Source organism: Triplophysa dalaica, chromosome 18 (genome assembly GCF_015846415.1).
Source record: "Triplophysa dalaica isolate WHDGS20190420 chromosome 18, ASM1584641v1, whole genome shotgun sequence".
In the NCBI taxonomy this organism is placed as follows: domain Eukaryota; kingdom Metazoa; phylum Chordata; class Actinopteri; order Cypriniformes; family Nemacheilidae; genus Triplophysa; species Triplophysa dalaica.
In genome coordinates, this window is record NC_079559.1 from 19,612,233 (window position 1) to 19,627,905 (window position 15,673).

At 35.1% G+C, this 15,673-nt stretch overlaps 1 protein-coding gene across 2 annotated transcripts in view; it reads right to left on the minus strand.

The window, feature by feature from the left end:
• The window catches only part of nr6a1a (nuclear receptor subfamily 6, group A, member 1a), a 91,162-nt gene that overhangs the window by 21,297 nt on the left and 54,192 nt on the right, over positions 1–15,673 (minus strand). The window contains exon 1 of one of the 2 annotated variants that reach the window (XM_056729909.1): positions 6–130. The exons of the other annotated variant lie outside the window; for it this stretch is intronic. Coding sequence (XP_056585887.1) covers positions 6–21 — 16 coding nt within the window. The 5' untranslated portion in view covers positions 22–130. Of the gene's footprint in view, positions 1–5; positions 131–15,673 lie in introns of those variants that run through there. 2 annotated transcript variants of the gene reach the window in all.

Here is a 15,673-nt window from a genome sequence, read left to right on the forward strand (position 1 = left end):
CTTACCTTCCCACGAATCCATCTCATGTCTCGCCCGGTCACCCTGTCATCCATTCATACACGTATCCTTCTGAGGAACATCACAGGCCTCATGACTGTCTCTTCTCCAGCTCCTTTCTCACAGCTTGCTCCCCTCTGTTCTGACTCTCACTGATCCTCCTCTCAGGCTCAGCCCTGCTGGTCAGTTTCAGCCTGGTCACATGACCACCGAGTTCAGGCCCCAGGGGTCACGGTGTGGCCGGAGGGCCAATGGCAATGCGGGGGTTATCTGAGTGGAATTGATAGCCCCGTTTTCCCCTCCTTCTGAACAATGCCGGCCCACTCCCTCCGACTCTCTGACTCGCTCTACCTTTCTCTTGTTCGCTTGCTTCAAAGTCAGCAAAAGTGCTGCAAATGTGAACGCAGATTAAATCCAGCGGGTTTTTTTTTTGGGTCAAGTTATGGAGGTAACTGCAGCTAACCAAAGCTTGTGACAGTGAGAAAAAGCATGGTGGTTGAAACGCTATTCTACATTTCTACAACCACCTAATTCAATTTGTTTTTTACTACTAATGTAAGTCAATTAAAATCCTATGAAACAGCATCAGGACCAAACAGATTCACATGTACCACACACACAAGTGAATATGTCATGCAACAGTTTTCTCTCAAAAAGATTTTTTATTTAAAAAGTAGCATCAATATCAATATATCAGTAGTCAAAAATAATATTATCAGAGTATATTACAGAATTGCCATGATATCACCACTAATCCTTAGTACTGCTACAATATATTCAAGTAAGAATGTACCGCCGCAGAAAACATTAAGAGACCATTTCAGTTTTTCTGAACTCACTATTTAAAGTGATGTGTTTAATTAAAATGATCATTTTTGTTTTATTCTGTAACAAGCAGAAACAAGATTTTTTCCAAACAAATGTTTCTATCGACATTTATTAAACAGGAAAAAATAACAGAATAGATGCTCTGTATTTTTTCAGACCTCACATACTGCAAAGAAATTATTTTAAGCAACTCAGCAGTCATATTTCTATTGATATTCTGGTAATGCTTATTTGGTCGTTTTTTGTCATACGGGAACATCTAGATTGTAGAAGAAAATCCAATAGTTTTTTGGGGAATATTTTAATTTTTCTATTTAAATTTACATTAAATTACAACATATGATTCACTCAAACAAATCAGGACACGTTACGGTAATGAGAATTCAAGCAAAAAAGCAATAAAATATATTAATAATTCATTTCTATGTTAAAATTATGCTTAATGAGAGTATAGTACACAATTATTTTAGTGGTTTCGTAAGAATGACCAACTTAGTTTTTTTGGTGCTAGCCAACAATGGTCAAACTAAAAAGAAAATGAATCTTATTGAAGAATATCTGATCTTATGAATTTACAGTAGTAACAGAAACTTCATTTTTTTGGTGGAAGCCATTATTACTGTAGTAAAAGTTTGTGTATTTAGGAAAAGTACAAAATTGTTTTTTTTGTGATAACCTCGTAACATTGCTGTTGCATGACTTTGTCATTCTTGAGGTTTGATTGTATTAAATTACAACAGACGCTGGTTAGGAACGGCTACAATACATCTAGAAATGCTGATTTTGAAAATATTTTTATTCCGGTAGCAAACCCACAACCATTGTGTTGCAAACGCAATACTCTACCAAATGTGCGTGAACACAGAATATTATGTAAAGCACTTTGTGTTATACACGTTTTACATTAATGGTGTAAAAAATCAACCTTTTTGGTCATCTTAAAGAGATACAAGTACACCCACAATCATAAATTCGTAAAGACGTGTTTGACATTCTTCCTCTGCAGAACACAAAAGAAGATATTTTGAAGAATGTGGGTAACCATAAAACATTTAAAAAACCAACATTAACTTCCATATATGGACACAAAACCACAGAGACATTTCTCACAATATCTTCTTTTGTGTTCCACAGAAGAAAGATTCATATGCAGGTTTTGAACAACATGAGGATGAATAAATGATGATTTTAGTTTTTCGTTGAACTATCCCTTCAAGCTCCTTTTTAAATCCCACCTCCATAGTCACCTTTTCTAGAAGACACAAATTTGTCTGAGACAGATTTTCTCTCCAAAATCTTCCCTTATTTTGATATTTATTTTGATTTGAAGCACACGTCCTACACTCTTAAAGGAACCCAGACCCGCATCCAAACCAAATCCGGTTCAAGCCCGAATGACAGCATTAGCCCACCGCTAACGCTAATGACGCCCCTCCCTGAGCCACACATAAGAGGCTTTTCACATTCAAATGCAACAGTAGAATGAGGAAGGGGGTTAGCGGGAGGAGAAGAAGGGTTGTGCTGGACTTTGTCATGTAGAGGTGAGGACTGGTGGGTGGGAGAAGTGGAGCATGAAGTCGGAGGAGGTTCAAGTTTCTGCTGCAGCTGTCACGGCACGGCTAGGTTTGACCCTCGGGCTACTGCTGACACATAAGCTAAATGCATTTAATTGTCTTCAGGAGCGCTGGAGATCCACTGACACACATCACAATGACACAGTTGTGACTTTTGTCTCTAAATGGCTTCTCCTCTTCACCGAATCCAAACGTGTTCAAAAAATATTAGCTACACCCAAACATTCAATATTGACAAGGGGACTGACCTCAAACAAACAGACTCATTTAGAAACATTGACTGTTTACCTTGGTATGCCAAAATACCATACTTCTCATAAAAATCATTTACTCACCCTCAGGTTGTTTCAAACCTATATACATTTATTTTTTCTGTTTAACACAAAGAAAGATATTTGTAAGAATGTTAGCAATTTTCAGTTCAGTGTCATCATCCACTACCATAGTAGGAATTTAGGAACACAAACAGTTCTGGGGCACCTTTGACAACCATTACATTTTTCCTACGATGGCAGTCCATAATGTCACAGAAATGAAAATTGCTAACATTCTTCCAAATATCTTTCTCTGTGTTCATCATAAATTAATTAATACAGGTATGAAATGACATTAGGGTTATTTTCATTTTAGGGTGAACTATCCCTTTAAGCTTTTAACTAGAAAAACACTTATAATAATATATAATTAATAATATAAGTAATCTGTTAAATCCATGTAACGTACTGGCAGATGTGTTTCTTCACAGAAAATCAAACTTAACGTAATTATCTTTTTTAAAGCAGTCTTTTAAAAATGTTACGGAAGATGAGAATTTCAGTCAATCTTTTTCCACTATTTCTTAAAAAGATATATATATATATATATTCTGTCACATCTAGAAGAACATCCACTATTTTTTTCTGAATACTTGAATTTTACATTAAATAACAACTTATAATTCCCTCAAACAAATCAGGGTCACGGTAATGAGAATGTAAGCAGAAAATGCAATAAAGTACATAACTAATTCATATTTCAATAATTCACATCTGAAAATTATGCTTTATGAAAGGTAAAGCACACAATTATGTTCATTATTATTTCTTTTTTCGGTGGTTTCCTAAGAATGACACACTCAGTTTTCTTAGTTCTAGCCAACACTGGTGCACTAAAAAATAAAATAAAATGACTTCGATTGGAGAATATCCGGTTATGAATTTGCAGTAGTAAAAGAAACAGTTTTTTGGTGGAACCCATTAAAAAGTTTGTGTAGATAGGAACAATGTGGTAAAAACAGGCATGCTGCTGTTGGCATTTATAACAAAAACAGCTATTGTGTGAAGGGAAGAATAAAGGATATTACAGCACAACAAATGTGTTCTGTGATTCCACAGGTAGTGTGTCATTTCCCAGATTACCACTCAGTAATACCTCCCCGTCAGGCTCTTCACCATTTGCTCACACACAAACTGACCTAAAAGACACACTGTTAGGGAATTACAACGTTAAATCACTTCTCAAAAACACCAACGACAGGCTTTAAGACCAACAATTTCACCGTCAAGAGAAGATAAAATGAACTTAATTGCAAAAGCAATCCATACAAAGTGTAATACAACAGCTACTAGCAAACTAGCTTGCGTTTGAAATAGAACTGCATAAAATGGCCACAAAACATGTTTAATGACCTTTCCCAGATGTAAATGATACAACATAACAGTATTAGGGAAACCACACTGAGCTTTAAGCCTTGGCATACAGTTTTTCCCAGCATGTGGTACTAAAGCTAAACTGAATTTAATTGAACCAAAACTATGCAAACTAAGCACACTGTTCAACAATCAATGCTTGCTGAAACAAAGCCAGACTGGAAGAGATAATAGTGATCTTTCTTATTTACAAAACAGAGATTATGGAAATTATTTATATTAAGTGTCCAAAAAATAATACATTCCCTGTAAAAAAAATACATTGACAAAACTTTGAATAATAAGGCACAAGAAATCCGATCATCCGATCACCGATCACAAGCAAATTTATGAGTTTTCTCAACATATATGGTCTGAAGTACACATAACTCAAAATATTTAGTTAATAAAACAAGTTGTCAAAACATAAATATTCATGTTTACCTAACTAATAACAGAATATTTTTTTTTTGTTGGCTGAACATAAATTGAGTTATTTAAAAATAAACAAATGTATTTGTCTTTGCCCACAATTGTAAATGTTTCTGCCTCAAACAGACCCGAACTTTAAACATATAACTGTTTAAACAGTTTGTGTTGAGTGTTTATATACCGGCTTTGTCGTTGTGTCATGCACTTGACATCTACATTGAACACACAAACCTCAACCCTAGTAACAATCAAAAACCATCATTCCCTCTAAAGAACTCTAAACTCAACAGATAACAATCAGTAACACCCATATTAAAGCATAAATTAAGCCAGCAAGAAGTGAAACACTAATCTTTGAAAGAAAAACAAATAAGAAACACAGAATCGAACGTGCTGCAATGCATCTTTGGAACTTTCAAACGCTTGCAATATTGTTTGTTCAGAAAATCTGTTTTGTAAATTGGGCAAACTTTCTGACGCATTTTGCCCAAAAACTTCCAGTCAACAAAATAATCATTGTTAGAAACATGTTTAGGCCATTTTTATGTAGTATACGCAAAACAGCTATGTGACTCATTTAACTAAAAATTCTATGTTCAAGTTACTTATTTATCTTTGTAGGGAGAACATTTTGCAAATTGGATTTCTAAAGTGTTGTAATTTAAGGTCATTTCAATTGCTTTAACTTAAAATGTTAAACATAAATTCAGACTTGATAATAACAGTCAATAAGATAAAATCATACAATAAAACCCTGTAGTCAATATTGTGCTACTGATATTCAAGCATTTTAAATTGGATGACAACATGGAGACTGAAAAGTTATTGTTTTTACTTTTAAAACCAAAACCATGTAATTGGTTTAAAAACATTTAAAGTGTACCTAGCATGTGTTTTTTTAGGTCCTACTTTGGTTTATGGAGTGTCCAACATTCAAGTTTATGAACATACAATGTGTAAAAACACTATAATGTCGTAATAATAGGCAGTTATTGGTACCTTACTTCTTGACCTACTCTCAAATGATTCGTTCCGCGATTCATCCGTCTACGCCCCCGCCTACCCGCTAACCTTGGTGATTGGTCAGATGGTGTAGTCTGTTGTTATTGGTCAAACACGTTCATCATTTGCCACAAATGGATTTGTGAGAATCACACGGTTACTGTAAATTCCAGTATACTGCCAACCCCTAATTTGATGACTAAATCCACTTGTATAGTACAGTTAGAAAAGAATGGTTGTTGTTTCTGTAGGTTGGTAAGTAAATGATACAGAATACAGCACCAGAGGAGGGTTGACATCTAATGAAGGCTACAAATAATCCCTATTTCCTAATATGCCTCCACACATGTCGTAATGACACTCATGCCCGGCTGTAATCCCAAAAGCATTAGTGGGATTTGAAAACCTGCGGGAATCACTGTGGAATTAACCAATCAATACAATTTATGAGTTGATTGTGTTTGTAACAGAACCAATCAAAGCAAAGTGTTGTGTTTCAGCAATATGACCTTGACGCATCGTTTTGAAGCTCCCCGGTGTATAAAATCAGACCAAATCATTTATATTTAATACGAGCCGCAATGCAAAAGCATTTTCCGCCTCAGACTGTAATAAAACCTCAATGTTATCAGTCAAGTGTTAGAAGACAGAGCTTTCTTTTCTCTCCTGGGTTTTAATTTAATTAGACTAGTTAGAGTAATTAATCTTATTAAAATATTAACCTTGTGAGACACAAAGTTGACAAGCGAATGGGGGGTAGAAGGCGCAGTTTGGTCTGTGTGGTTTGTGTGCATTAAGCTTTAGCCCCGATGGATCTTCTCTTTGGAGCTGTACGAGGGTTTGACCTTGGCTTGTCATTTTTAATAGGTGATCAAACTTGATGAACAGGAGATTAGCCAATGAGAAGAGACCATATGTCACCCTTGACCTTGCCATATCCTTTCTGACCCTTTCTACTTAGCACGCGCTGGATGAATGGCATAATCAGCTGCTTTGACCCTGAGGTCAAAGTTGGCTGAGGTATGCTGAATTTTCTGCCAGCTTGTATGCTGACAAAAGTGCAGAGATGCTTTTTTTTCTTAGGCCGCGGCATAAGATCGTACAAATTCACATGAAAGCATCTTATAGGAGTTTCAAATTGTGGGAGACCACAAACATGAGGACCAAAAATCCTGAATTTAATCGTTTCGCTCCAATACGAAGCAAGCACACTACACACAAACAAATGTTCAAACGGAGTCCTGAACACAAGAAGCCTCGCAAATTCTCTCGACATTACAGAATAAGTTTAATTATTATTTCACTGTATGTTTATTGTGAATGTGTTCAATATAAACTGATGTGTACATATAACTATTTATGTGATTTTATTATTTATCATTGAGAAATTGCTCTAGCAGCGTCGTCTAAAGCCTTTAAGGTGGTACAGCACCAGATTTAATTTTATTGCAACTTTCAAATATTGTTGTATATCTTCACGGTAATTAAAAAAGAATATTGATACAGTTTTGTATCAAATCCAACTTGCTTAATGTTCTCCCTGACGATAAATAAGTTACTTGAACATAGAATTTTTTGTAAAAGTAGTCAAGTGATTGTTTTGCTGAACAGAATTAGCCTAAACATGTTTCTAGGAAAGATTATTTTGCTGTCTGGACTTAGATTCTCAAGTTTGTTGCCAAAATGCGTCAGAAAGTTTGCCCAACTTTCAATACAGTGTATTTTGAACAAAACAATATGGCAAGAGTTTAAAAGTTCCAAAGATGTATTGTAGCATTTTCAATTTTGTGTTTCTTATTAGTTTCTCTTTTAAAGATTATTGTTTCAGTTCTCGCTGGCTTAATTTATGCTTTAAAACTGTTATTACTCTTAATTTTTGATGGTTACCATGGTTGATGTTTGTGTGTTTAATGTTAAGGTGTAAGTGTTGTGTTGTTTATTAGATAAACTTGACTATGTTGTGACAACTAATGGCTTAAACATACATTTTAAATTGGGTGAACTTCAGTGTCTGTTTGTTGAATTAACTCAAAAACGTGCTTGTGATATGCAGCCATATTATTAAGTTGACTTGAAAGACTTGTCACATGAAAGAGTCTACAGGGTCAACCAGCTCCGCTGGACCAATTTTTCTGTTCTACCTTAAAGCATAAGCACACTCGGACCACTACCGTCACTTAGCTTGTTTTTTTATTAAAATGAGTCGTAATTACGATCAATTCCAATTTGGAATCGGAATCAAAAGGCTAAGAATCTAATCGGATTCAATAGGAATAGGAATCGGACAATTGAGATAAAAATTTAAATTCTCTCATCAATACCTTTCTGCATATTTTCAGAAAAGTACAGGCGTTGCGTGATGTGCTGATATCTCAATAAAAGCTCTTATGAAAATTAACAATATTTGTACAATAGTAACCATAATTTAACTAAAGCATTTGCATTAAAAAGCACACATCAACCATGGTTTCGTTATAGTTAACACCGTTTAACCAAGATGTAGTTGTGGTAATACAAATAGGAATAAATCATATAAAACATGTTCTATGTGTATATATACACACAAAACGGTGTATTTATACTCATAAATATATATATGTTTTTTGAAAACAAGTCAATAAGCAGGCCAAATGACCGTGCAGGTTGATATCTTGAATTTCAACCGTGGAATCAAAACTGGGAATCAATTAAGAATCAAAATCGATAAGCAGAATCGCGATTGGAATCGAATTCGATCAAATTCAAAACGAAATTGACAGATTAAAGAAAAGAGTTTGGATGAAGACATGACTATGGTTATTGTGCTTCGGTGAGCTGGCCTTCTGATTGGGTATCGTTTCGTTCCACCTGACGATCAAGTTTCCCGGTCACACATCAGGATTAAATGTTGAATATTCATGATTCGCGATCTGGGAAGCTCCGATGTTCTTCAAATCAGGTTCATTCACTCTAAACATACATCACACAACAGAAAAATCTGATAAAATAATCTGTCGAGCCGTTAAGATCATCGGGACTTTACCTAAAATCGTCGGAAGGTGAGAATTCGGGCCGATTATTCTTTGGTGATTTGATTTGCTTTAGCGCCAGTGATGCTACAGTAGGTTTAAGGGTGGGGTCATGGGAGGGGCTTCAGCATTGCTGTTTTCTAATAATCGTACAGTTTTGTACGAATTAGCATCCTCGTATAAAATTATAATTTCATGTAAGATCTGGTTATAATATTTCATCAGCTAAATTGAAGCTATAAATTCATAAACACTTGCTGGTGGAAACATGACGGATACAGTGATTTATGATTCTCAGCTCATTTTAATTGATCTAATTGATTTTATAAATGATCTCTGCATTTTTCACAAGCTCATCTTTGTTAACTAGATAATGATACCTTGGTGACCAATTTAGGTCTTAACCTAATGTCCATGTATGCAAGACATAAAACAGAAGATTTACACAGCTCTGGCACAACAGGACGAGTGACATTCACACAGTTTAGCAATGCTCGTGGTTGGTGGCAGTGTTTGACAGGTCTTTTACAAATAATTAGAGACCAATAAAGCAGATGGTTTATGAGACCACATTTAAAATGTATCTAGCATTTTTAAGGTGTTTATTTTCTAAAATGATATAATTATTGACTTGCCCTTATGTCAGCCAGATGCAACTTTCTTTTCTCATCTGAACAGAAAAAATTCTCAGGAATAATATTTTGAGAATGACATGGACTCTCAAAATCAAAACTAAATATTTCTATAATAATTCAAACAAATAACATCAGATCGCATTGGTTCTTGTGTCTCACGGGACTCACGAGAAAACAGATTAAGAATTATATTAACATATCCAAAGAATATGCGAATACACTATACTCATATTGATGCATGCTTTTCCGCCATCATTTTAAGAAAAGAGATGATTTAGTCGGTACGAATCTTTGTTTTGTTTTAAGTCTGCCTGGGAGCTCTAGGATGACAGGACGGTGAGTAAATGATTATCTTGAAGATTCACTTTAAAACATGAAATTGACGATGAAACTGATAATTGATGTTATACCAAAAGGACTTAATTGTCTAGGTTTGGCTGTTCAAATTTTAACACCGACACAAAGAGAATTACCACGTGGTTAGCAGCTGTCATTTATGGCCAATTCCAGCACTATGGATGTGAAATTATTAGTCAAAACTTCTTATCAAAACTTTTTATTACCAGCATATTGAAACTTCCGGTTATATTTCACAAAACCCCTGTTGTCGGATTCTGGACTTCAGAAACAAAATGTAATAGAAGTTCATATAGGCTATAAGTTTTCTTTTTTAAAAGAGGAGAAAATAAGGTTTTATGGATGTGACAAAAAAGAATGCGTGCTTTTGAGAGACGACATACTTTGTAGGATTTCTGTGAATTAAAAAGGGCTCAGATTCAGAAGCAATTATATCCAACAAATAGAAAACCTTTGGTAAAAATAGATTTTTATTATTAGGTTGACATTTGCATGGAATTGAACATTTAAAAACGACCGTATAATTGGTCTTGCTGGTAAATCACAAGCTAGCATAAATGACACATGTTACGTTGTGATGAAGTCTGAGTAAGGGCACATTATCTGATCAGTGTTAAATGTTTTATATTTGTGTATGTACCAAAATCCTCAACATTTCCTGTCCACTTTCCACGATTGCTATTTTAAGTGTTAAGAAATCTCATTCAAGAAATCGTAGAAGGCATTTAACTCTAAACGTAGAACCACCCTCGATACAAACCAGGAGAACACGTGCGCAAACCCTGAACACCAAAACAAAAAAAATCATTAATCTTTCTTGCAAACTACTGCTAATTATTTCATAAGCACATGATGAATGAGTCACTTGAGTTATGTGGGGTCACGGCCACTCTAAACTAGATTGGATTTGGGATGCAGCAGATTACATTATGACCGAACCTTGCTTCTCTCTTCTCAAGGCTTCGGTTACCGATCGATCAGAGTGTTAACGGTCACTCCTGTTTTCTCTAGATATGAGACGCTAATAAAACAGATAACTAATAACTACAGTGGGCACACGAATGGCTGCAGGATTTGTGATAAGAATCTTTTACAGATATGACCTTTAATACATTGACTGGTTTGCTAGTAATGTGTTGCTGAGAGAAACAAAGCGATTTCCCTTTTGGTCTTTTGAGAACAAGCTCTTTGTCCACATTCTGCCTTTATAAATGAGTACATACAAGGTTGACGAAGAGAATATGTGTTTATGTTTTCAAATATTTGTATATATACACAATTTTATCACCTTTTAACTTTAGTTGTTCTTTCTAAGATTTAAACACAAAATATTTAATGTACTCTTTCAATTTATTTGTAGTCATAAAAAATGCATGTGTTATATCATACACACAAACTATATTTATTGTTCTTAAAAATAAAAATATACTGTATATTTTCATTTTTTGGGACCTTCCTAGTTTAATATATTATTATAAATGATGTTTTTAATGAAATTTTCTGGGTCTTTAAAATGAAAGAATATAAAGTATTTGAGCCACAACATTAATCATTTTAATCTAAATCCTGTCATGAAAACATGCTGAATGTTATCAGTATTGTTTCATCTTGAAGAGGTTGACTACGTTGTTACATGGCTAGTTAGCTCTAACCCAAAAAATAAATATATGGACATGAAATATTGATTCTAGTTCAAATGATCTGATTTTGTGAGCAGAGAGGAACCTCAGAATGACATAAAGCTAACACAGGAAAATTGGTTGCCAGGGACTTCGGTCAAAATATAATTTAGTAGTTACTATAGATTTAACCACAAAATGCTGTGACTGACAAAGTAATGTACATCCAAGATGGTTGTAAATGCAAAATAAACCTCAAAATATGGATTTTCCTGATATGTAAATCCAGTGTTACAGCTTCTCGCTTTATTATTGTTACTGACCTCAACATTTCACAACTGACCACTCAGAATCAAGTATTAAAGAAAGTCGGTAATACAATTTATTTGATATGTCTGTGTGTATCGTTCTACATATGATAATCATATAACATACACAATCGTATTTATTTGATTTTATATATTTTTTATTTCTTATAAAGAAAAGACTGTAGACTATAAAACTGTACTATAAAACATTATTACAAAACTCTTCTTGTCTTTATGCTGTAAAGAACGTTTGATTGCATAAAGTACTCTATGAAGAGTTTATTTGCAAAAACAGATAAACCGTTTTAAATAATGTTCAGAAATCATGTTTAGTATTGTGTTTTATTGCGTTGGTTAGCTTTATTTCTTAGTCATTATCAAATCAACCCAACCGCAATTTGATTTATATCAATACACAATAAAAACAGTGCTTTTGCAAATAAACTCTTTACGCATAAACTGAATAATACCTTTTATTTGTACTCCTTTAATCAAAATAAACACAAATTAAAATAGATCAGCATGTACATGTTTAACTATTGTAGGATGATTCAGATGAAGCCATTTGGATCACATTTTTAATGGTTTTATTTTGCCTACATTTTCCCTATGTGTAGTATGTCTAGTACCAGGAATAACCTCCCAGTCTCCAAAAAAAGAAACAGAGGATGCTTTGTTAGTACTTTGGTATTTTGACCAGCAGAGGTCAGTACCACACTACACAGTGATGTGAGTGCCTGTCTAACAGATCTTCTGTCAAGCACTGCTGCATGTTGTACAAGCTTCTCTAAAAGTTTATGTGCCTGAGGGAAATGCAGGGGAAATAAGTTCAGATGTGGGTTGGGCTTGAAAGTAAACCATTAATCATCAATGAGTAGTTGAGAAATCAGGTGATTCATGTCAAAGAAATAAGAGAATTAAACTGTGCCACCAAAACCATGATTCACCGTAAACATGATGCATCACAAGACAAAAAAACTTAATTACCGAAACCATGAATACTGTTGTGTTTACAGCATCTTATAACTCCATCAGGTTAGTTTGTAGTGGACTGAGGGTGTTGGTGGGAGAATCTGCATTTTGTCACAAGGGTTCGAAGTAGAAAAATGGCCTGTGGGGTTGATTCTCGGACAGATGGAGTTGACCAAGGTGGTGCGTGGTTAACCTCTCCATCCTGACCCCTAGAAATGACCTGAAGCATGCGTTCATTCAAAAACATAACACGCTGCTATGTTTACAGATTTTTCTGACCGGTATGGGTTGTGTGTTTTAGGATTCATTTCCGCAGAATCCGATATGATGCACGGGAGTCAAAGACTCAAGTCAAAGACCACTTTTTTCCATACAGATTTATTCATTAAAACTAGTTTTAACAGCAGAATATTTTCAGAGTATATGAATTTTTGCATTCTGGAGTATTTAATGTGTGCCTTTATGTTCTCATGTGCACTCGTGGAGAGCTGTTGTGGACTCCACAGATTCATGCAAAAGTTGATGATGCATGTTCTTCCAGCTGGTGTAAGCATGTTTGAAAATATGTTTTTATATAAAGGAGTTAACATGATCGGTCGTATTTACTTTAAACAAACTCTCACGGGAATCCGTAACTTTATTACGAGGTGGCAAATTCTTATGAATTCGTACAATCTTATTCGTACGTTCTAGTATGTTTTTCTTTAGCGCCAGAGACGCTAGGTTCAGGGATGAGGCTTCAGTATTGCTTTTTTCTAAAAATGATATGTTTATAGGCAATTCATGATAGTTACGAATTCCCTAACGATATTTACAAATTCTACTGAGATCAGGTTATTACTTTTTGTTACAATTTATCTTAACTTTACACCCTTTTTGTTTACATTTCTGGAAACTCTAAAACCTTAAATGATTATCAGAATAAAAGTTTGTGTTTACATAATATATGTCTGTGTACTGTGCATATTTAATTTGTATTTATAAACACATTAATATTCCCAAACATGTATATATTTAGGATTTATACATGTATAGCAAGCATTTGCATATATATATATATATATATATATATGCTTGGGCAATTTATCATATTTATATTTTTCTTCAATATATTACTGTATGTGTTTATGAATACAAAATGAATATGCACAGAACACAGACATATATTATGTTAACAGAAACTTTTATTCTGGATGCGATTAATCGTTTCAATTCCAGAATTACAGTTTTAAAATAAAAAAATTTGAATGGTGCCCCAGAACCCTGCTATATCCCCACCTCCAGGACTCTGTAGTAGCTTGGGGTAAAATATGTCACTTAATAAAACAATGACGGCTCACTAGGTATGAGAATCTAGCTTTAAACATTCACAATTGTTCCGAAAACTATCTCATGAGGCTCTTTTTTATAAAACTTCTGCTCAGTCTAACGTGGCACCTGACTCAATCCAATATAAACGTTATGACATAAATGCAGTGTAATGTGAGGTTTCAGATCTGCAGGTGCTACTCTTTCCTGGCTCGGGGCAGCAGACATGCTTTGAAGCTGCCAAGCCTGCGGGATTTTGGGATGCGTCTGAACTGCTCTCATTCGCAGAGACGGCCAATGTCTGACTCAACACCGTAAAGCACTACGTTAACATAACATGACAAATGTGATCATGACAAATCTGATGAACAATTAAGTGTGAGTCAAATATTTAGCAACCGTCTCTATCACTAATAGTAGTTAGTATAAGCATCATATGAACACAAAGAAAGATTTATACCCACGTGATTCTTTAGGAAAATTTGCAGTTTGCGCTATGGTAATTCTAATAATAATAAGTCCATTATGAGCTATTATGCTCAGTTTAAAAACGATTTGTTCTGAATGGTCAATAGCTGTTTATTCATGATTAAGAACAGCTGTGACCTAATAAATCATTACGCATCACCCAAAGGAACCTTCTATTGCTGTTTACAGTTGATCAGAGACCATGTTTCTGACGGAAGGAGACTTACTTTATGAAAGTTTCATATTTGATTTTAATAAGACAAAGTTGAGAAATCTTCAACTTCATGCAAATGAAGAGCAACTTTCAGGAGCGATAGCCAATAGGAAGATGGTAGAGCAAACGTGATCAGTGGATGTCGTTACTCAGGCAACCGCTAGTGGACCTAACCGGCGGCAATCCCTGGCGACAAGGTCACTTATAATCTGATCGCAGCATTAATATCCACACAGCTTGCACATGTATGGAGAAGACACTCATAGCGTAATATCCGCGCAGCTCGCGCATGTTTGGAGAAGACGTCAATGTCTCCATCACAATGTTTAAAAGTGAACATCATCCGATGCCAAATTGGTAGACTAACCTTTTTCCTTGGAACACAAAATGAATTATTAAAAGCGGAACATCAAAACTGCACTTTTCCTAAACAAGTGAACAGTGACACCATTTTAAGATTTTTAGTAAAAAAAAACTATTTAAAGTCTGTTGTTCCAGTAATTCGTAATGCCGCACCGCTAAACCTAACCACCACTGTAAAATAGTTAGAAATTAAAATGATATTGTGTTAATCGTTGGGTATGTGGATGACTAAACAATGACAGCTTTTTAATTTTTGGATGAACCCACCCTTAAACATTTAATATTTAAGCGTAAAATTTGTCCCATTTCTTGATCGAGTTAGAATATATTGAAGATCCTCAACTAAGCAGACAGAAAAGCCCTGCCATCAATACGTCAAATGAAGTTTAAAATGTCAGATGATGTTGAACCTTTCTTTCATGGTTCGACGACACATTGACATTTCGACAAAGAACAAAACCCCCTGATCCATCCAGTGAATCACCAAAAGATCTCACAAAGTATTTTATACAACGGTACCGTCCTGACACCAGCAAAACATCGTCAATCCATAAACAAATAGTTAATAATTGAAAGAAAAAGCCAGTGACTCGCAGAGGTCGCAAAAGATCAAGCTTTTTTAAATTCATGACCTCAATTCGAGCACTCATCCACTCCCCGTCGACCCCCATATCTCCTGGACTCCTCCTCCCCCACTCTTTTCTCCGCAATCTCTCTCTATTTCTCTCCTCCTTTTTCCGTCCAGCGCTCCTCTACTTGCTCCAAAACTGTCAGATCACATTAGTGCGTTTCACGCTCCACGCCTGCGGAAAAAACAGCCGTGAACCTCGCCACGATTCTCGTGCTCCAGTTCCCCCTCTGCACTCGACGCAGCTAAAATACCAACATTATTTTATTCATGATGAGTCCACTGAAGCTTAC